The sequence below is a fragment of the Chlamydotis macqueenii genome, chromosome 14 (assembly GCF_036417535.1).
Source record: "Chlamydotis macqueenii isolate bChlMac1 chromosome 14, bChlMac1.mat, whole genome shotgun sequence".
Lineage (NCBI taxonomy): Eukaryota > Metazoa > Chordata > Aves > Otidiformes > Otididae > Chlamydotis > Chlamydotis macqueenii.
Genome location: NC_141569.1, coordinates 12405628 through 12428378, shown reverse-complemented (window position 1 = coordinate 12428378; position 22751 = coordinate 12405628). Strand labels below are relative to the sequence as shown.

Below are 22751 nucleotides of genomic sequence, written 5' to 3'. Positions count from 1 at the left end.
GAGAGGATAAAGAAATACTTCCTTTCTTCTAGAGAAAGAAGATGATCTTCCTTGAGTGAGATACTAATTTCAAAGCTAATTCTCCCAATTTCCAGGCTTGATGGTAGGTGGGCCTAAACAGTCTGCAACTCCAAGTAGATTAGGCACACACTAGACACAGAGCTCAGAGACATGGCTGTTTGCAGACTTTTCAATGAGAGCTTCTAGAGAAGTAACTCCAGTTTACAGTCCTTGGCTGTCTACAGCATTAGCTCCATGTAAAGTTTTCTTGGCGTTATCCTTACCCCTAAGAACATGACAAATACAAGGGTTCGTGGTGTGCTGTCCTGTATTATCTTGTTCAAGAACCTGCTGTATGCTTAGTGGTGAGATCTCACTGGGTGGATGGAGGAAGGCAGGGGCGTCCAGTTGCAACAGGAACTCAAGGAGAGACACCTAAAATCTTAGTAATATCCTTCCAGCTAATGAGCTAGAAGTCTAGCAAAGGAGGAGAGAGTCCAAGCGAAACCTCCTTTTTTAATTTACAAAAAATATTAATACCCTGGTAGCATGTACTTGGACCAAAAGATAAGAATGCACTCAAGTTTTCATTTAGAACTTTAACTTGTTCTAACTTTTTTTTTCCAGCAGTGCCTAACTCTCCCCTTTCAGATAAACATTATTGCAAGGTTTTTTTTTTTTTAGAAGTACTTGGTTGTTCATGTGCCCACTAATGTGTATTTCATTTGTAAAAGGTGCTTTTAAGAGCCACTGTCACTAGAAGCAAACACCCATTTTCAGGAGGTTGCATGTGTTTTCTCCTATCCTGACTCTGTAACCTAAGATTACATTGGGAACAGTTGGATGCAATTAAAGCAGTTAAAATTTGCTTGGCAAGAAAAAAAAATTAAAATCACAGGCTTTTCTGTCATGTGTTTCCAATGTATTAGGAGGAAAAAGCATCAATTATTACATAGTAGAAATGTTGTGGATAAAAACCTTACTGCAGGCAGTGCAGGATCAATGCACTTGATGAAGACTTTTCTTGATGGAAAAAAAATTGTCTGTAATCTACTGTAAGTATAACGTGTACCTCTCTGTACGTTTTCCCCACTGTAGGCTTCCATGGCACGCTGAAAGTAGGAAAGCAGGCCAAGAAAAACGAGGAGAGAGGAATTACTTTACTTGGTGATAGCTCCTTGAAATGGGTCGCTTTCTAGCCTGTACGCTTTGGCATAACTTGGCCAGCATTGGGCAGCTGTGTTCTACAGGTGAAGGGGGGAGTATGCAGAGCCAGTTCTCAAGCGCAGCCTCCATTGTATTGTGAGCATTTTACAGCACGTGAACTGTGCCCCAAGAGTCTCTGCCAGACTCCATCCCTAATAACTGACATGTTTGATCCTGCCTCTAAAATTTTGCAGAGGAAACCCAGTGGGAGAAAAAACATGTAAGTAAATTTCTCCTCTTGAGGCAGAGATGGTAGGAGGCTTGGTTATCCTTGTTAGCTTCCTAGGGGTGCAAGAGAAAGGACTACTTCAGTGGAAGAATATCAGAGATGGCTTGTCTCATGATGTTTACAAGTCCTTTTAGATGTCACTGTAAGTGCTCTTGCTCTTAGCTGGTAGAAGTGAAGGCCTGTCAGGGAAGGAAAATGCCTTCTGATGTTCCTGGATAACTATTTTATTAGCTGCTAGCTTCATAGTGTACACTTGGATGACTTAGCTGAAGAAAATTAGTACACCTGAGACTTTCAGTCAGTCTTGTATTCGTTTAGAATGAAAAGTAGTTTGATCAGTTTGTGTAAAAACATATCCATCCTTTTTCCCTCTCAAAAGATCAGTACTCTCCCTCAGGAAAGAAATGAAAGCTGCTCCTGCTCTTGTAGAGATTGCTTCTGATTTCCACTACTTCAGAGCAAAGTGCAGCTGTGTCATTGTATCTTCAGTGTGACAGATCGTTCTGAGATGAGAAAATGAGAGAAGAGTTCGGTTTCTTTAAAACTAAAATGGGCATTACAAGAGGTGCAGTTGTCTTGACCTCTTTTCAAATGGTGCATGCATCCAGTGTAGTGACATGGATTGGGACTTGTTAACCAATTAGTCAGCTATAAAACTTCCTTAACGAACCACAGAGGAGCAGCATGACCTACCAGACTGACATGGGATTGAAAGTCATGTGCTGACAAATTCTGATCTCTCTACTGCCACTTGCTCACTGAATGGCCTTGCTAAGTCACTTCCCTCCCTCTCCCTTATGCTCCGCAACTGTAATACATCTGAGAGCAATCTTTGCCTTTCTTGCAAGGATTTGGGGAAGCAGTGAGTGCTATACAAGTGCTAAGTATTGTTATTAAACTATAATATGTCAGGTAACGCAGATACGTAGATCATCTGCTCTCTTCAGGCACTTGACTGTTAGCCTTATGTCTCGGCACACTAAAAATGTGCAGGGTATCAGGTACAATGACGCACTTCAGTCTTGAAATTACTTGCGTCTTCAAGGTCAGATTTGGTGACTTTGATATCTGTTTCACAGCTGCAATACCATGTTTTGGTCAAATGGTGATAAATGAGAGTGTAACTCGTTTGTAATTCCTTCTCGGTCTTCCTAAATATTTTGTTTCTTAGGAAAGCTGATGCTGCTATGAACATAGTGAATAATACTGAATTTGCAATATTTTGCTTTCCAGATATAAATGTTTATATTTAAAAGTGCTAAGACTGCAATGCAATAAATATATCCATATAACAGTTTGCGTGAAAGCATGGGTTTTTTGTGCTCTGTCATTATGCTTGTGTCAGTGATGAAGCTGCTACTGCAGCGATTAGGACAGATGCCTGGATGTGGAGACCACCAGGTTTTGAATGCACTAGTAATGTGATTTGAGGGCAAACCAGTCATCTCTGTGTTCAAAAGTGTATTAATCTACAAAATAAGAATATTATTATACCTGGTTTTTAGAGGTGCGGAAAGGAAGTGAACTTCATGTTGAAGAATGTAAGAACTACTGTCCTAATCATTCCAAGGCCTGTTACCTTAGTGTGTGGTCTTCCTCCATGCCCTCAGGAGACTGTTTTCCAGGAATCGGGGAGGTCCAGAGCCAGCATCCAAGCATCTAGTCGAGTGTGTGCAGAGCTAGAAGGGAACCTCACTTCAGGAACCTGTTTATTCCCATGGTAAAAGATGTTGATATATTTGGATTAGAGATGCCAACTATACGGATGGAGCTTGCTGGAGATGTTAACACACCTGTGCTCTGGAATTCAGATGTTTGCTGGAAGGCATAATTCCCATTGCAACCTGGGAAGTGTTTAAAGAGAACAGTATCTGCAGTTTAGAGCCACGAGTGGCAACATGAGGATGCATGTAATGAGCGGGATCCGACCGGGAATTCACAGAAGAGGTCTGTAACCCATTGACTTTCATTTGCATTTTAAAGTAGTGTTTTGCACTGGGAGGCTGCCCTGTCTTCATGTGTCTGACGTTTCCCTGATGTCTTACAGATGATTTACAGTCAACGTGGCAGTAGACTCTTGCTCTTTGAGATTCCAGTTCTGTCCACTTAATTTACAAGTGCAAGGGACGTGAGTTTTTCTTTGATATTCATGCAGATGCTTAAGGGTAAGTCTGTGCTCAAATACCTTCCTAAATTGGAGTCAAAACAGTTGATTAAGCTGCTGCAGTTGTACTCCCAAGCTGTTGGGGAAACAAGTTCTGTACTGCCACAAAAAACCTTACCTGAGCTTTTCTCTTTGTGTTTTACTGCTCATAAATATTAAAAAATAGACTCTAACTTTTCTAGTGTGGAAAAGCCTGTTAAAATGCAGTGCTACCTGAACTAGAAACTTGAGTTTCTTGTGCTGACATAGCAGATCAGCACATTTTAAGCACTTTTTGTGCTGCTGTGAGTGAAGTCAGATGGCCAGGTTGGCTCCTGACTGGGTGTGAAGGGCTCGCCCAACCCTCTCCACCTGCTCCACCATGAGTGCAATAATGTCTTAGGTTTCTCCAGCTGCTCGTAGAACAAATACCTCTGCTCTGTCAGTTAGCTTCCTGTGGCTTGTGGGGTGGGGTTTTTTGCATGCAGGTGATGTACATCAGAGAGTATTTAAGCGGACATTCTTCTCATATCCAATGAGAGTATTGCTGAAATTAAGGAAAAATTATAGCTGGACTGGTAAGGAGTCACAAATTCTAGTTCTGATTTTAGCTGCTCTTCTGGAGCTCTTAAAAACATTTACCTCCTCTTTCTGAAGTTGCTTTGTTCCTGTTTTGAGAAGAGAGTTGAAATTTTTAAAAGGAAAAACTAGGGGAAGGAGACATCTGAGCTAGCTACAAGAAGTAAGGCCTTTTCTGGCAATACTGAGGGATTTTTTTTTTTTTTTCCTGATCAAATGCTACCTGAATTCTCTGAACAAACAGTTTTTCTCAACTTCAAGCTGTATCTTGTTGTGAATGATTTATTATCCCAAACAAATAGCTTATTCCCCAGTTTCTTCCGAGCCTTGGAGATCTCTCTCATCTTGGCATTTATGAGTCTGTCCAGTCATCTTCCATAACACAGACAATTTCTTAGGTTTCATTATTTGTTTTCCACAGCCCTGCAGTCCTGAACTTCTTAAATGATCTGAGTGATGAAGGGAATGTCAAAAATGAAGTTTTAATAACACAGATCAGTATGTTACTGATTCACATGTTCCGTTTATGGGTCAGTCTGGGTGATGCTCATAGCCTGCCTGAAATTTGAACAAGTATTTGAATATTTAAAATGGGTATCAGTAGGTTTCTGAGTTAATGGACAGTGGATGTAAACTGAAGAGTACGTAACGGCACCAGCTGGGTTGGATATTCTGATAATGCCAGTTCTGCTAAATGGGGCTGCAGTTTTTGTGGAGCTTTGGCAAGATAGATATCTGGGTCGTGGCAATCCCACGCACAAATACAGGCTGGGCGGGGATTGGATCGAGAGCAGCCCTGAGGAGAAAGACCTGGGAGTGTTGGTAGACGAGAGGTTCAACATGAGCAGGCAATGCGCCCTTGTGGCCCAGAAGGCCAACCGCATCCTGGGCTGCATCAAGAGGAGCGTGGCCAGCAGGTCGAGGGAGGTGATTCTGCCCCTCTACTCTGCCCTGGTGAGACCCCACCTGGAGTACTGTGTCCAGTTCTGGAGTCCCCAACACAAGAAGGACATGGACCAGTTGGAAAGGGTCCAGAGGAGGGCCACGAAGATGATAAAAGGGCTGGAGCACCTCTCTTATGAGGACAGGCTGAGAGAGTTGGGGCTGTTCAGCCTGGAGAAGAGGAGGCTCCGGGGAGACCTGATAGCGGTCTTCCAGTACCTCAAGGGGGCCTACAGGAAAGATGGGGAGAAGCTGTTCAGTAGGGCCTGTTGTGATAGAACAAGGGGTAATGGGTTTAAATTAGGTAGGTTTAGATTAGATATTAGAAAAAAATTTTTTACAATGAGAGTTGTAGAGCACTGGAACAGGTTGCCCAGAGAGGTGGTGGATGCCCCATCCCTGGAAACGTTCAAGGCCAGGCTGGATGAGGCTCTGAGCAACCTGCCCTAGTCAGGGATGTCCCTGCTTCTTGCAGGGGGGTTGGACTAAATGACCGTTGAAGGTCCCTTCCAACTCTAACTATTCTATGATTCTATGATTCTATGATAAACATGTCTCACAGTATTTGTTCTCTTCACAACCCTGGGCTGTAGGTGCAGCTTTCAACAGGAGAAGGTCATTGTTAGGATCCTGATGGCTGCTTTGAGGATCTTGCTCCACCTGCCATCTTGACACTTCTATTCTTCAGCTCTTCTTTCACATTTTGCAGTATTTGACAATTTTAAACCAGGTATTTTTATTACAGCCACTGGCGTCACCCCTCAAATCTCTTTTATGTGCTGGTTATCTCCACTGGTCTCTGGCCAGCTGCCGTGTTTGAGACTGGGATCACATTTAATTTGGTCACGTCGGTTTCACTGTGACCCAGCTCTGCTGTTGCTGCTGGCTGTGTCGTTACAAACTGCAGCCCGTCCTGGGGCGATTCTGCCCGCCAGGTCGCCCGCCCTGTGCAGCTCTGCGGCCTTGCTGCCTTACGCCTAGGAAACGTGGACGCCGAGGTAGGGCTGGGCCTGGGCGCGTCTCCGGTAACGGCCCCACGAGAAGCGCACGGCCGTGAGGAAGCTGCTCTGGGATCACTGCTGTCTGCGCAGATCCTCCTTAACGGGTGGTTTGGGAGCGTGAAGAGTTCAGATCCCGGTTACAGTTTAAATCCAGGCTGTATGTGTAAAGAATGATCTGTGACAATTGCCCAGAGGCTTTTACGGCTTAATTGTGGTGGTCTGAACTCTAGGGCACAGCTCCAAGCCCCACGGCCCCTGCTCCTGCAACTCTCTTCCTCCGAAACAGAGGGAGGAGCCATCCCCGCTGCTCCCTCTGCGGAACCCATCCCGGGTGGGGAATGGGTGGGCACCGCCGGGGGTCGAGGTGCGCTCCCGTTCTGTGTCCCGGGCGTGTTCCCTGGGAAAGGAGCGGGGAAATTCCCGGCGGTGTTCGGCACGCAGCCGCTGCGGGTGCTGGCTGCCCTGGCTGCCCGGCAGGGGGCAGCAGGCTGAAGGGAAACCCCGCGGCGGCCCCGCGGCCTTCCCGCGCTGGGAGCCGGCCCCGGCCGGTGGCGGGGGGGGAGCGGGCCCTGCTGCGGGGGTGGCTGCACGCCTCGCTGTGTGTCCTCCGCATCCCACCCGTGTCTCTGGGAATGGGTGGAGCTGAGAGCGGGGCAGGCAGAAATCCCGAGTAGGCCCGTGGGGCGTGTGCGGCCTAGCCCAGGGCCAGGAGTTTGGGTGCTCGTCGGGCCCCGAGTGCCGCAGCCCTCATGTGAATAAGTTAGATCTTTGCAGAACGTCACTGCCACCTCAACAGGTTAAATGGAGTTCCCCCATAAAAACAGTGGAGTGATGTGAAGTCACTGAGAAAGAGCCCTCACCTCCAGGCCAGGGGCTGACAACAGGAGGGGGTGGCACGAACTGGGCAAAAAAGTTGTCGCGGTGTGTTGGCTTACAGGCATTCTCTGCAAACTGATCTCTAGGTCTTGAACCAGAGCCTGCAAAGGGAACACTGGGAGGCAAAACGTCACCGGGTTTGCCACGGGGAGTACGCAGACGCAGATCGGAAGGCTGCTGGGCGGCAGCCCTCAGCCCATCGCTGGGCCGAGCTGCAGGGGCACAGCATGGCTCCCGTGGGTAACGGCTGTGTGGTTTGGGGTCCAGGGCAGCAGGAGCCCTATAGCTGTCCAGCGTGGGTGATGACTCTGGCTGGAGAAAATGTTGGCTGTGGGAGGAGAGCAGGAGTCGGTGCTGCTTGGTGGTGGGCGTACTACAGGTGGAGACAGCGACCGCGAGAGGATGCTGCCCAGGCTGTAAAACGGGCAGGGATTAGTGCTCTGCGGGTGCCCATATCTCGTTATGTATTTACAGGCTGAAAGGCTGAAATCATGTATTGTTTAAGCACAATGATGCAGTGGAGAAAATCCTATAAAGTAGTATGCTTAGAGAAGATGGATGCTGTGACAGAGCAATGTGTAAATGCACCCAGCACAGGCTTGAAGAAGGAAACCAGCCCCTTTCTGTCCTGCCCTTCTAGGGGACGAGGATCAAGCACAGTAAGGTTTTCCCATCAGAGTGTGGTCAATACGACGTGTTGATCAGGAAAGCGATGTGGGAGTCAGAGTGGAAAAACTGATGCTATCGTGCTAATGGCATAGACCAGCAGGAAAGATGGCAAACAGGATACTGTGCCGCGCTCGGCAGAAGGAGCCCGAAACGATGCTGTGGCTGCAGAGGCTGGAGTCAGCCATGGTCTGTATTGTGAGCATGGGAAAAGCTGGACCAGAGAGTTACTGATCTTACACTTCTCTGCTGGGAAGAAAAAAAAGGGGGGGTTTGCTGATTCGTTTGGGGGAAAAGCAAGCAAATGTTAGGCAACATCCCAAAGTAGTCAAAATGATGGAACTATGAACTGAAGGAAAACTTAACTTTTGGTTGCTTGGAGGCTCTGAAATGAGAGCAGTGGGAGGCTGAAAAAAAGGGGGCTCTCAGCAGGACCTCCTTGGATCCGGGGCTTTGCTGGGTGTCGGTTCCAAACCCAGGGATAAACAGGTTCAAAACAGTGCTCAAGGGAATACGTTTATACCTCTCCTGCTAGCTGCTTTAACACCTTGTGAACGTGGCTAGGAGCGGGAATGTGCCTGTCCTGTTGTTTTTTGGAGGCTAAGATCTTCGTGCGGATGCGATAGCAGGTCGTGCGATGGGAAGATACTCTGACAGTAACTTGTCACTTGGAGTTGTCTTTGGGGCGAATGAGTATTTTGTCAGGCTTAAAAAACTGTATGTGAGATGACAATGGTTCCTGGCCTACAGCTAGAGCTTGGTCAGGGGTTTGAGCTTCATGGCTAAAAATTGCCTACCAGGTTTGCACAGGCGCAGCTGGAGGCCGGACGAGCAGCCCCGCAGCCTGGCAGCTCCTGAAGGTTTTCAGCCGATCTGGCTGTTTCTGCAGCCCAGCCATGAGCTGCAGGAGTAGGTGGGAAAGACAAGTCCTCAACTTGCCCTCTTGTGACCACCGTAAATTGGAAGTGTTTAAATCTGAGAGCAAATAAGTGTCTTTTATTTATCCTCCTTTGGAGGACTGTCTCGCAGGGAAGGGGTCCCGTACAGGACAGGTTTTTTTCATAACAAGCTGTTAGGGTTGCATGTGGTGTACGAGAGAATCCCCAGCCGTGGGTCAGGAAAGGGTTATCTAGTGAGAAGCACCAGCTATGTTTGCTTCTCAAACTGCATGTGTTTGCAGTGTTTTGCAAACCAGATGTTTACAAATTAAATCTCTGTAATTGTGCAGAATATGATCGTCCAAACGTGCACCTGCAGGCACCCCCGAACAGATATGTCACCCTGCGTGGGCTCCCGGCCCCCTTCTCGTGTTAACGTTTTGAGCGCCGGTGGGTGATGTTGCCGTGCAGCAGCGAAATGGGGTGGCGGAGTGAAGGTGCACTGAGACAGGTCGTTGATGGTGCTTGCCCTAAGATCAGCCCAATGGTGTGAGTTGGTACCAACCCCAGTCTCTTGCCGCTCACCTCTGGCACGCGGGGTGTTGCTTGCATCGCAGGAGTGTTTGCATATACATTGCCTGGTCCACAAAACTGCCCCGCGTCGGGGTTTGCCCACCCTCCTCACGTGCTGGCAGTTTTGTACTGATAAGGTAGTGGGTATTAATTAATTTATTTTAAAAGCAGCCATGTGCTTGTCATTCCTTGTTGGGTGAGAATGCTCTGAAGTCACCCGTTCCTCAGCTTGCTGTTTTAATTAAAAACATGGACCCTTAAAAGAGGCTTGTACTGTCTCCAGCTATTGAAGATGTGGCAAATGTTAGTGCAGCAGAGTGTGAATCGCTTGCTGAGAGCCATCCCCTACCCTGGCCTCACATCTATTACCAAGTGTAAACTAATGAACAAAGAGCTGGCGTTTGTCACAATATCCAGTGTAAGGGCTTTCAAGAAGTGCTACAGGCTGACACGGAAAGATTGCAAGAGGTTGCAGCCCCTGACCTCAATAAAGGCTTCAAAGGAAGCTCCTGGAAAGTTTTTTTTTGCAGCACAAAAAAGAAATTCTCCTGGTAATGTAGCAGCCAGTGCCCTTTAATAGCTGAAACACATCAAGGCTTCTGCTGGCTGGGTGGAAACGACGGCTTTGTTTTGCATGTAAATTCTGTTCTGTAATGTCTTTTTTGGCTCCATTAAAAAAAAAAAAAAAAAAGGCTTAAGACTTACAAGATGAAGGTACCAGCTTACGCCGGCAGCCCACCTGCAGCAACCCAGCTGGGCAGCCTGTGAGGGAAGCAGCAGCTCCGCAGGAAGAGCCAGCAGGTGCCAGTCCCCGCATTCCTGCGATGGGCTGCGATGCTGCAGCCCCAGCTCCCAAAGGGAGGGAAGACCTTGCCTCTCTCAAAGAAAAAGGTGGGGAAATCAGCAACTGTTCAGGCACCCTCCTTTGCTGTGGGGCTGTCTGTCCCTGGAGTGGGAGCAAACAAGGCTGGGGGGGCTGAGGGGGCCCCGGGGCTGTGTGGTGCGAGGAGGAGGCAGCACTGCAGCGCGCAGCACTGCTCTGGGGGGAGGAGGCTGCTGAGCTCACGCAGCGGTTGCACTGGTTGTTGGCCGTGGCGTTGGCCATTTTCCCTCTGGCCAGCTTTCGGCTGCTCCAGCTGTTGAGCTGCCCGGCGTCGAGGCTGCGCGCCGTCGCACACCAGGTCCTTCGCTTTGCCTGCAGCACCGTCGTTTCTCTTGTCAGGCTGCAAGGCCTAAAGCCAGAGACGACCTGCTCTCTGGGCTGTACCCTGCTGAATGGCATTCCCGAGGTCGGGAACCGTCACTGCTGGAGAGAGGGGAGACCAAGGCAGCTCATCTGGCCAAAGCAGTTTGTCTCTAATTAAGTTGAAAACTGTCATCCTGTCTGGCCACAGGGGCTGTGGGCAGCTGACCCTCGCTGCCCCGCAAATGGGCTGTACCCACTGATGCAGTGACATTTTTCCCACTGTTTTTTTTTTTTTTTTTTTTCTTCCCCCCTCCAGATACTTAAGATTTTCCATGAGCTGCAGGGCTCAGCACAGGGAGTGGAAGGTGATGAGCGCCAGGTTTGCCTCTTTCCCACAGCCCAAAGACGAAGTCCATGGGACGAAGATCAAGTACGGCTGCCTGCCGTCAGCGGCTGTCTGTGTGCTCAGTGCCCCAGCGCTGTTATGGACCCAGTGATGGGGACCAGGTGACAGGGAAGGGAAGTGGCACCGTGACACTCGTATGTATGAGACAAAAATGCAGAATGTGCCAGCACGAGGTAGGGACATTCATGCAGATCAGACTGGTCTGGAAAAGCACCTGGAGACCAGGTTTAGGAAGCTGAAGGCAGATGCTTCCTCCTCTACTTTTTACACCTCGGTGGGACTTGGGAGGATGTGGTCCCCTGGCTAGAAGGGTGAGGGACAAGAGGCAAGGGAGGCAAGGGCAGAAAGACACTTGAAAGACCCACATTTCCTGGCTTTTAGGAATTTAACCCTTAGTGTTCTCTCATCCTGGATTTTGTTTGCAAATCAAAAATGGGGAAAGATTTTTAGGAACTCAGAGTATCACCAACAGTTTGTTAAAAGACTAATTGCCAAGTAGCTTATGCATGTGGGACCATTAGTAATTCTGTAGCTATGCAAATTAAAACAGTGATGTATGATTTATAGCTTTAATAATGTTCTGAAGGCTCTTAAATTTTAATCACTTGCAACATCCTTTTTAATATTCAATTACTTTATTAACTAATTAGGTCACTTGCTGAAAAAGCACATAAGGCTGGTGCTATTTTAATATCAGCTGAACATCACAAAATACCTTTGAAATGGTGTAAATGGTTTATTTATTTTAAATAGATCATTAAGATGCTATAATTAATAAATCCATTACAGAAAGAAGACAAGAAATTGATAGATGCCAAACCACAATAGTAGTGGTTTCTCTGCTCACTTTATAAATGTTCACAGGATGCTGAACTCCGTGAACGTGGCCACTTAAGCACCTTCCTAGATAATTCGTATTCAGCTGAAGGAATAAGGTTCAAGATATGCTTGGTTCATTAGAGATGCTATTTGTATGAATTTGGCTTTCTGATTGATAAAAGCTCCACAAATGACCTTGAAAAGTTAAAGTATTTAAAAGGACAGCTCTCCTTTACAGCTTGCTCTTTTGTCTGTCTCAAAAAAAAAGATAAAACTGTAACATCTTAGTGCTGCTAGTGCTGGGATGGCAGGCAGAGCTCTTGAGGGAGGGAAGGTGGGCTGCTCATCAGTGACCTACCTGCTCTGCTCAAAATGGAGGAGCGCTTGCCCCCGCCCAGAGACGTGGGCTCTGGCAGTGCAGCAGCACTCGCACCTGGAGCAAGAATAGGAAATTGTACCCCTGCGAAGACCACAAAGATGTTTGTCCGTAGTGCAAAGGCTTACACCAACCCGTGATGTAAAATCTGAAGTCTGAGAAGATAAATTTGTCAGCAGGGTGGGTGCAACCCTGAAACAGACTTTGAATAATCTTCTGTTTTAAAACTTTGGAATTAAGGGTAAGACAATTCCTGGAATAGTATTTAAGTAAATGTTTTTAACAGATTTTTGGCTTAAATGATAGCAATGTGATGATACAAAGTGCAATAGTTTTCTCTCCTGAGAAGCTGCTATAAAGATCTTCAGTAATGACAGAGCACTCATTTTCCCATTTTAATTTCTCTTGCTTCCATTTTTACACAACTAAAACCTGTAAATCAGGGGGAAAAAGCTTAATGCTACAGTGATCTTTCTGTTAAACACAAGACTGCCCTTTACAACTGAGCTGCAGAGAGAACAATTCCAAATCTCAATTTACAGAGAGTTTCCTGGGAATGAAATTGTATCGTCTGGTCTAAGTCTGGCTCTAAAGCTCAGTCCAGGCAAGGTACAAGACCGCTACTCTAGCTCCCCAGAACCAAAGATAAAAGCTGCCCCAACCTCTGTCCCAGAGGAGCCTGCAGACAGCTTACTCAGCAGTTGACAGTAACTTGTACCATTACTGTGGCTTAAGAGGAAATGATAGGTTTTTTTGCTTAGGAAAATTCTACTTAGTTAACATCTTTCTTCAAAATAATTATCACTGGTTCAAGAGGCCGCTGTTCAGTGTGACCAGCTATTGAGAGCAGGAACACTCTAGACTAACCTGGGATGGATTAGACAGCTGTGCAGAAGGGATAAGGATGCCTAAAATAATGCCAAATCCAGTTCACATTTTATGGGAGCTGTCACAGGAAATAAAGGTGCAGAACAATACAAATACAAGCTACTGAACGTCGCTACAGGTTGGGACAACATATGATGCTACACACCTTGGCACAAGTGCAGCTACAACTCTTAAGGGGTCAGAGATATTTATACAGTCAAATGAGGTCATTGTCACTGGTTTTAAGAGTGTTTATTTCACCCTACAACAATCCTGTTGTACAACATGGCTCAGGGGCTGTTCTTACTCTCCCTACAAAGCCCCAGGTCTCAGTCAAATAGGAGCATTTTCATCACATTCCTGTAACTTCTCCCCAGTCATCATTCACGTGATCGATTCCTGCGTCGCTCAATTTCTGTAGGGAAAAACCCACATCCTCCTCTGTCAAACCAAAAAAGACAGAATACCTGGAGTTACAAATAAAAGGTCACCAGTGTCTCAAAAACAATAAGTACCAGGAGAAATAAGGAGGTAATATGCAGCAGAAACCCCTGGCAAAGCTGGGTGAGCCCAGCTTTTCCCTTCACCCTGTGCCGCGAGGCTGCAGCCGCCTTCTCCGCGACGGAGCCAGTGGTACCGAGGAGCAAGTGTTAACCTCCCCGGCTCGATTCAATGTGACAGTGACACTTCACAGCACATTGCATCCAATCTCATTTGAAGCTGACAAAGATTGTTTCTGTTTTATATCTATTGGTTTATTAATGGCCTACAGCCTCTTAAGCAGATGCATATTCATTAGACAGCCAGCTGTTAGGAGGTTCCCAGATGTCGAAAGTAGCTCTGTCTTGGAACACATTTTTTTTTCCCCTTACCATGAAACAAAGTAATTGTAGCTCTATTAAAGAACGAGTTAATTACTGAACCAGTACCTTATGGCAGGATTTAAAAAAAAAAAAAATCTACAAATTTGTGAGAAGTATAGACATTTTTGAAAACAGATGAGATGAACCTTCGCTGTGCTGTACACACACAGAACTTCCACTGAGGTAGAGACCTGGATTACTCCATGTGAAGAGCCCCCAGCTGCAGCCATCCAGGGACACACTAAGTTCTGCAAAGGCACCTTTCTTCATTTTCCATTTTCTTACCTCTTTTCCCTGCCTTATCTGAAGATTTGACACAGGAGCACACAAAAAATGAAAATGAGACATGTCTTAATTTTTAAAGGTCATTTTACACATAGAAGCAAACTTCTGCAGCATCCCAGCTAGATAAAACTCTAACCAGATCATTGAACAAGCTGTACCGATTGACTTACAAATCGCCCAGGCCATCCTTTTCAGTCTCACAACATTAACCAGGCTCACCTAGTTGTCTTTGCAACTTCCTATTTTTTTCTTTCTTCTTTCTTTCCTCAAAGCCCTAAAAGCAGCCCCCAAAAGGCAGGGGTTAGCACAGCTAGAACAATAACCATCCTTGCGCCCCCACCCCCGGAAACCCTTCTCCCACTGGAATGTTTAAAATGTTGAAGTCAGCTCCAAATCCAAGTGGCTTGGGGAAAAAGGTTCACCCCGATTCCTTGTTCCTGGCTGATGGGAACATAGTGCACGACCATTCGCTCCATCTCATCCCACCACAACAGCCTCCAAGGCGCAGGCAGCACAGGGCTGCTCTGGCCCCGGGAAGGAGCTGTGCCTCGATTACCAGTATAGGAAGAAGAGGGCAACCACTGCTCCCATGCTGTGGGCAGAGCTCCTGGGTGGAATAATTGGAAGCATACAGGCATTCAGTCTTTAGTTTCCAGTTCCCTCATTCAAACTTTTAGTTTTTGCCAGTCAAATCTGTCAGCAAGTACCTGGAGCTGTACAAGAAACAATTTTTCACTGTGCTGAAAACCAAAAAAAAGTTTCCTTTGCAGTCAAATTAAATATTTTCCTTAAAACAAAGAGTTTCAATGTGTGTGCAAAACCAATGGGTTTGCCTGAAATGATTCTGAATTTTAGGCAGTAACAGCTTGGAATAAAAAAAAAAAAAAAAAGAAATCTCCATTAAAAGCTTTAATCAGAACCAAGGGAAGGTACTATAAAATGTCATATGCTATAAAAGTGTTTACAGTCATGCACAGAGGAACATGGAGGCAATTTTGTAGAGTGACTCCTGGAGCAAAGGCCTCTGAGAATAAAAGTGTCTTTAGATATTTGTTAGCCTGTTATAGTTGATATCACCTTGAGTATACAATGCCTGCCTGCATTATGTAAACACTTCATTGATAAATCCCTCCCCCACCTCCCCTAAGCTGTGTCAGACTGTTCTTAGCTGACAGATATAGCTGAAACAGATGCTGCTATAAATACCCTTGTTTAGCTGTTTGGAATATAATTTCTTTCATAGAACATGGTGGATGCTTCAGTTATCACTGAACTTGCACCTGTGCTGGAATTTATTACTCCTTTGTACACATCAAGATGAATTTTTGAATGATTCCATAAATACACACAGATGGATTCTGACGCCCCTTTCTCCGCAAGTACAGACATCTTTTACAAAAAGATTTCACTAATTTTATTAGAATCTACAGAATGCAGAGGTGGTAAAGTTTACCTCTTACGACCAGACAAAGAGTTAATTCCCTCTACGTACTCCCTGGAGGCTCCAAACTCCCATGACAGTTGCTGCTTTTCAGCGTGGTGTGAAAAGATCATGCAGCTATGCTGGCAGTGGTCACAGGGCTTACAGTCTGGGTTTGTAAACCCTGTGCACTTCGGACACTGCCATGATAATATGAGCACACCTTTATTTATTTATTTATTTAAGAGAGCTGTAGAGTACAACTTGTCATATTTTTGCTAAGGCACAGTGGGGGAAAGCCCAATACAGCCCAGAACAATAGCACACCACGCGTGCTGTGTAGCACACAGCCAGTCAGACCTAGGCTTCCGGGCAGCCTGCAGTTACAGCTGGACCTGGCTTTAACAACGAAGAAAGGAGTTGTACTAACAGAGTAGCACGATTTAGGTTGTATTAGGCAGCAGCTGATAAATGATAGATCTGTCATGATTCATGCAGTAGCTCATTTGTATTTCCAGCTGGAAAGATAAATTTCTTTTTAATATAGTTTTGCTCATACATGAAATATTAGAGATGGACACATTATGATATCCATCTTAACCAAGTTCCATACTGTTTTAAGCAAACACAACCCATTTTATATTCTTTATTTAAAGATGTAAACCATATTCTGATAAGCACAGCTACCTGTGTTCCATGTCTTTTAACTGGGGGAAGAGAATGGGATAAAACTTCCATGCAACCAGCTCTCATCACTGCAGGTGGAAGATGCATGGGCATGCACCTGGCTCACGTTCTGAAGGAACCTTTCTGGGTTTTCTTTTCTGATTTTTATTGTGATTCAAAGGACTTCCTTCTCATCCACCTACAGACAATCTGGCTGGCTGACAACACTTTTCACACTCCATACAACCTTCTTCATAGTTAGGGTATGGATTCATTAGACGAACAATGTGCAGTAGCGGCAGTGAATCCGTTCATTGCTGCAACTGCTGCATAAACCTGTGTACCCTCGGCTAAGATGCAATGGACACAAGCACAGAGATCCACTCTAAACTGACCAAATATTTTCCACTGGAGTTATTCTAACCCCGAACTAGTGTGCTTTGTTATAATTAACCTCTTGATTAGAAGCTAAACCAGTGATTCCTCTCAAGAGACATGAGCAACCTAAACAAGGACATGATCTTTCACCTCAAAGCCAACTATTTAACCAGCTAAACCTACCTTAAAGGGTAGCAGTACAGACAGGCTCGCTCCACTCATCAGAAAACCTTCAGAAGGCTATGGAGCACCGCACCCCTGCGGCATGACACCAACTATAGGTTTAGTTTTCCTTGCCAGCCATCTACCACCCCAGAACTAACCTTCTTCCCACCACATTTTGCATATGCTGAACCAGTCTGAATCTTCCCCCCTGTTAGCACTAGAGGTTTTGAAGATGATCACTCCAAATAAGTTTAAAGGTTTCAGAACAGGAACCCGAGTGATCGCTCCTACTCAGCCGTTAAAGCCTGCCTTGATTACTTTGATGTAACAACACTTGAAAGCTCCTATTCTTTGAAACTAATTTAAACACATTGAATTGTTGAAAGATTAAAAACCGCAGTCAGCTAATTACACTCACTCTCATCTCTTATTCAGCAAATGAATCACTTTTCATTACCACTTAGCTGAAGTACATGAGTTTCTGCCTAATTAGAAATGTTGTAGATGGAGCATTAGCAAGGCTGGAGCGGGTCAGGATATCTTGCCTGCTTCATTTTTAATTCCTAACAGTAGAGCCAGATAGGAAAGGCTTCAGATAAGAAGTCATTAAACAATTTTAAATTATTTATAAAAATTACTTTGCCCAAATTATAATTATTTTTTTTCCCAAATGCTCTCATAAATGTCAAATGGAATGAAAGGAAAAGCAGCCCAACATTGATTTTAATGAACATTTTAATGTTATGTATAACAGAACATTATGAATACAATGGAAACAAAGTTTTATCAATTTAATAATAAAAAAGAAATCCAACATAAGAAAAGGGAGGCAATAAATTTCATACCTATAGTATAGTGCTTATTCTTAACAATATTCCCAGCTTGTGAATATAACAATGTCTTTGTATTCCAGATTCTAGAATCATGATTCATGTGAACTTAAATGCAGGATTACAGAAGAAAAAACAAAAACCCCCAAAGCCTTAATTCATTATTTTGTTTTCAGTAAATCAGTAAAATCTTTGACTGCTACAGGTTTCCTTTATTAATATATATATTTTTTTTTACTCCTCTATTGGATTCGACAGCTGCTAATGCCATATTTACACAAAAGAATCACCAAATGTTGTATAAAAGCTAAGATCCAATGCAATTGGATTAGGTGAAGTTATAGATTTACATAACTTAAGTGTAATTCACCTTGTTATTTTCTGTAATTATGCAAAGAAAAAAAATTTTGCTCTTTGACTACTGCTGATGCCATAAACCAGTGGCTCCATGGGGCTATTGGTGGTACAAAGGATGCCAACTGCCACGGTAGGAGAACCGCAATAAAAAGTGCATTTTCTGGAGTTTTCTGAAAGGAAACCTTCCAGCAGTCTTGGATAAAGCTTCTCCCAGACTTGCACTGGGTATCAGTTGTAACAATAGAAGCACGTTAAGATCCCAAAAAAATCTGTTGATCACCAAATTGCTGAGAGAGGATTTTTACAATAAAAATTTGGGTGATACAGCAGTGTGGCTGGAACATTAGCAAAAGTATATATACATTCCAGGTCCCTTTGAATTAGCCATAATCACATATGTAAGCCATTTGTGGACAAAAATATATATTCTTATAAAAAACTGATCATAGTACTTGAGTGACTTCAATTGTGGACTCAGTGGTAGTAAAAGGAATGATCCAATTATGACAAAGTGATCAGGGAGAGGGGGAAAAGAAAGTCAAGCTCTTCAAGAAAAAATAAAAGTATAAAATTAGATTCAAACATTTTTACCCAACCCCCATTCCAGTCTTCATCAATTCTCAAAGTTAAAATTGGTTCTTCTACATAGGAAAGGTTTTTTGATGTTCTCAATACAAATTATTTTGCAAAACTGTCTAACACATTCCTTAGAAGAACCTTTCACCTCTCCAGAATTTGAACACTAGTTATTTCAACATTTAGAAAATAGCTTTTGGTTCTTTATGTAGACACTTTAACTGATAAAGGAAAAAAAAAAAGTATTGATCAGTGTTTTCCATCCCTTCCCCAGCTATATTGGTGCAGCTAAAAATCCTTCATTCAGCCTGCCCATTTATTTTATTTTTATTTCATTTTATTTATTTTACAATCTTTATTTGCTAAAATTGGCAAAATTTGCAAAGGCATCTTGCTTGGGTTGTACAGTCCCAGGAGTCAGCGAGGTCATAGCGATATTGGGTACCCCCATTCCTATTGTGCCCGTCAGACCCATTCCGGTAGCTGGCACTCCCATGTTCATGTTCATTCCCATCATTCCCTGATTCATCATAGGCGTGGGTCCCATGGAGGTCATTCCCATCGTACCTGACATCACACTGGGCATTCCCATCCCCACAGGCATGGGCCCTCCCATCAGTGGGCTTGTCTGGGGTCGAACAGGCATCACATTAGGCTGAGAACTGAGGTTCACGGCTGCAAAGTTTTGAGTCATGACATTCATAGGTTGTTGCATATCTGCAAAAAAAAGAGAACAGGATGCAGAAATCATTAATCAGAACCTGATGCTGAAGGTGCTCATGTACATTAAGAAACATATGTGGTAACTCCTGTGAACAAAGATACGATGACCAAAATCACAGCTATTTCAATTGTTTTCCTAGTTTCTATGTGAAGTCTCAAGAACTTTTGTAAGTTTTCAATAGCATTTTATACCAACATATGCTACTGTGCATTCTAGAGAAGAGCTTAGGAAGCCTGAAATCAAGAAACAGCAGTGGTGCAAACTCTACAGTAAAAAGATGCACAGATAGCAGCCTCCTAGCACGTCGGTCTCCATTTAGAAAATACCACTTGTGTCAGAAGCATCACAGTAGTTTAAGAAACAATTACGACTAAACGTAGGAAAACAGTAATCAACAATACTCCATCTCAAGGACAACCTACTAAACACATGCAGGGCTCAGCGTGCATGCAAAACAGTGCAATAATCACTTACTTTGTTGCTGCATCATGGTATTAAGTGATGGCTGCTGGGGTTTGGAAGGCTGCATCCCAGGTACTAAATTGTCCAAACTAATATTTACACTGGGATCTGACCAAGTTGAGGGTAGAGTTTTGCTTGCGTTCTTCTGGACCATCTCTGTGCTTGCATTATAAAGAGGGCTGGGCTTCGGCATCATAGTGTTCATGCTTTGCAGAGGCTAAAAGAGAAGTTTGTTGTGACCCACTTGAAACGATTTATCAATAGGAATCAGGACTACACAGCAAGCATTATTTTTTCCACAGAAGACAACAAAAGCCAATGCCATTTTTAACTACGAACTTCAGCTCTTCCAAAGCAGTGCTGCCATGTGCTGTTATGCCGTTAGAATGAGTTAAGAGAGTATTTTGGAAGCTAGCATCAAGCTCCCATATCAATATGCAGAATGACAATGAGCATCTGCAGTCAGGTTTTTAACTCAAACATATTGATTTTTTCCTCCTAATACCAGCTTGACCTGTTAAGGTTTCCAAAAACACTCTCCACTGAAGGAGGCACTTCTGTGCTTTGGAGAACAGAACCAGCCCTCATATCCATCTACTTGAGGCTGGAAACCTACAACATGCTGTGGAGGATGGCTTTAAGGTTTAAAATACCATCAACCTCATCTTCCCCAATAAAGAAGCAACACTTCCTAGAACAATGAAGACCACCTCAGAGAAGACTAGCGTATAAAAGGAGGCTTTTCAAGAACATTCAACACCTCTTCTTTTTAGGAGGCTACTCAAACTTTTGGACAAAACTTTCTTACAAGATGCTGATCACAGTATCTGAGTGACTAAGTACAGACTCCAGGAATGGAGTGGATTCATTTTCAATGTTGTGATTAAGGAGAAGGCAAAAAAAATTAATTGAGGAGGTTCATTACCAAACTGTACAAATAGCAGCATACCTGTGACCTTGACATGGGTAAACTGATGCCCACAGCATTGGAGCTCATCATAGAGAAATTCATACTTTGTGAAGAGGTCATGGTTGTCTGAGAGGGGCCCATCAAGTCAAAGAGATCAGTAGAATTTGAAGCCGTTGGAGGCTGGCTAGAAGCCGGCTGTGAGCTACTGAAGAGCTCTATAGCTGGCTGCTGTGCTGCGCTGCTGAAGAGGTCTCCAGATGAAGCACTGGGACAAGGAGAAGCTTGGTTGAAGGCACTCCAGTCACCAAAGTCTCCGTTTCCACTTGTTGCTGTACCTGAAAGAAAGGCAACAGTGCAGGAGGAAGGAAAACAGAAGACTTAAAGAAAGGCACTGAGCAAATGCCATATTCCATGAACTGAAACAAATGAGAGCTGATCTGTGTCCGTCCAGATTAACATCTGCAGGTAGAACCTCCATCTGGACATCACTCCCTCTCATGAATATTCCAACAATTTTAACAAGGTAGCAAAGGCAACATGAAACACCCATGCACAGAAAGAAGGATGTTTGACAACATGTCACCTGTGGATGCGAGACATGTAGGGACAGGTTTTCTTTAGTTGAAATATGACTGAAAGATAACTTAGGGCTAGACTGGAGGCTCTAGTCAAAACACCACCTAGAACTTGGATAGTGTCTATCAACTTTTAATCTCAGCACTCTGGTATTTGCTGAGAGAACACTTGTGAGGAATAAGCCACTTGGTAAAGCAAATTCCATCGTGATAAAACAAAGACAACTACTTCAAAATTTGCTTATACACAATTACAAGCTTTGTATAAAATAATGCTGAGAGAAATAAAAAACAACTTTGAAAGCACGTTGGCAGGGAGTTCTTATTTGAGGTGACAAGGAATAGTTTCTTCACATCCCATGAAGTGCTCACATGAAACACATTGTTTTCTACATTTGATTCCTCAACTAAATGTCTCTGCTTGAAGCAGAAATTTAATCTTGGGTCTAACAATTCTCTCAACAGAAGCTTTGTCGAACTCTTAGTTCATCACTTAAACTTTGTTTCATTTCAATATACCAGGGCTTTTGTAGATTTAAAGCAAAACACAGCACCCTGCAGCTCTCTGCATCTCATTGTGAAGAGCCTAACAGTATAAGCTGTTTGTACACAGCTGCAAGGGTACCTGTTTCAGGACACAGATGTCCAGAGACACAAACCAGTGAACCGAGAGTGTGTCATAACCTTTGAGTCAAGTGGGAGGAGATGTTATCTCCCTTAAAAACACGTTTTTCTATTAACAAGAACAGGGTTACTTCACCGAAGTGAGAGGGGAAGAAAAGCTTACAAAAACATCTGCAGGCAACGCCCGCCGCTTAAACAGCTCTCATTGCTACACAGTGAATCTCGTTCCAAGTTTGGGCCGTTGTACAGGTCAGCTGTTTGATCATGTCACCAATAGACTTTCACTACTTCAGCTGTCCCAAGCAATGTCATTGCCATATGACATGTACTTTGAGCTCTAAGGAACAGTTAAATAACGCCTTGAATTTGTTTAGATGCGCAAATGAAGACTCAGCACATAAAGCTGGAGTAGATGAATCCAGAACCAGTTTCCGCTCCCTAACCTATACCATGTTCTATAACAGCCATCCATCGCCATTGTCTACAGCTGTATTCTACCCACCCAAAAGGTAACTGCAGTAGTCTCTTATACTCTACGTAAATATTTATCAACATACACCTTCAACCTTTAGTCATCTTTATCTTTACCAGTAGAATTTAAAGAATAGTAGGAGAGTGACTCTGTTCATAAAATCCAAGTATTGCCAACAACTTCAGTGCACAAAGTGGACTAATATTCATTAGCTTGGGGCCTTACTAGAACATTTGCTTTGATCTTCCTCACAAAGAGGGGCTACATTAGAATGTTTCAATTAGTATTACATATTAAAAATTAAAACCTACTTTAAATATTCCTGATAGATAAGTAAATGCTGAGTGTGCTGCTTCTACGTTCAGACCTGTGCGCTGAGCGCCAATAATGGAAGTGGGGGTAAAAGGGATAAGGTTTTGCCCCTTCAGTAGAACTTCAAAGATGATTAATCAAGAAGGAAAAGATTCCTAGAGGGGCTTACGCTGTTCAGGAATGATTAATCATTTCACAGGACTCCTTGTCCCTTGCATAATGGTGATTGGAATAGATTAATCATGTTAATGCAGATAAAGGATTGTATCAATTTAGGCTGTATTAACACACAAATTATTTGCATAGTAGGCGGCTTTGTGTTTGCAAAACAACTTGGTTTTGAGTAAGAAAGCCTGTAAAAACGCTAGAGCAATTCTTTTCTACC

The 22751-nt window shown here is 44.1% G+C and overlaps 1 protein-coding gene across 1 annotated transcript in view; it reads right to left on the bottom strand.

Annotated features, from left to right (window-relative positions):
• Positions 1-17241: 17241 nt before the first annotated feature.
• CLINT1 (clathrin interactor 1) overlaps positions 17242-22751 on the bottom strand; it is a 52236-nt gene continuing 46726 nt past the window's right edge. The window contains exons 10-12 of the mRNA XM_086759081.1: positions 20423-20718; positions 19486-19690; positions 17242-19004 (exon numbers count right to left, since the gene is read on the bottom strand). Of these exons, the coding sequence (XP_086615207.1) occupies positions 18643-19004; positions 19486-19690; positions 20423-20718 (863 nt within the window). The 3' untranslated portion in view covers positions 17242-18642. The remainder of the gene's footprint in view (positions 19005-19485; positions 19691-20422; positions 20719-22751) is intronic.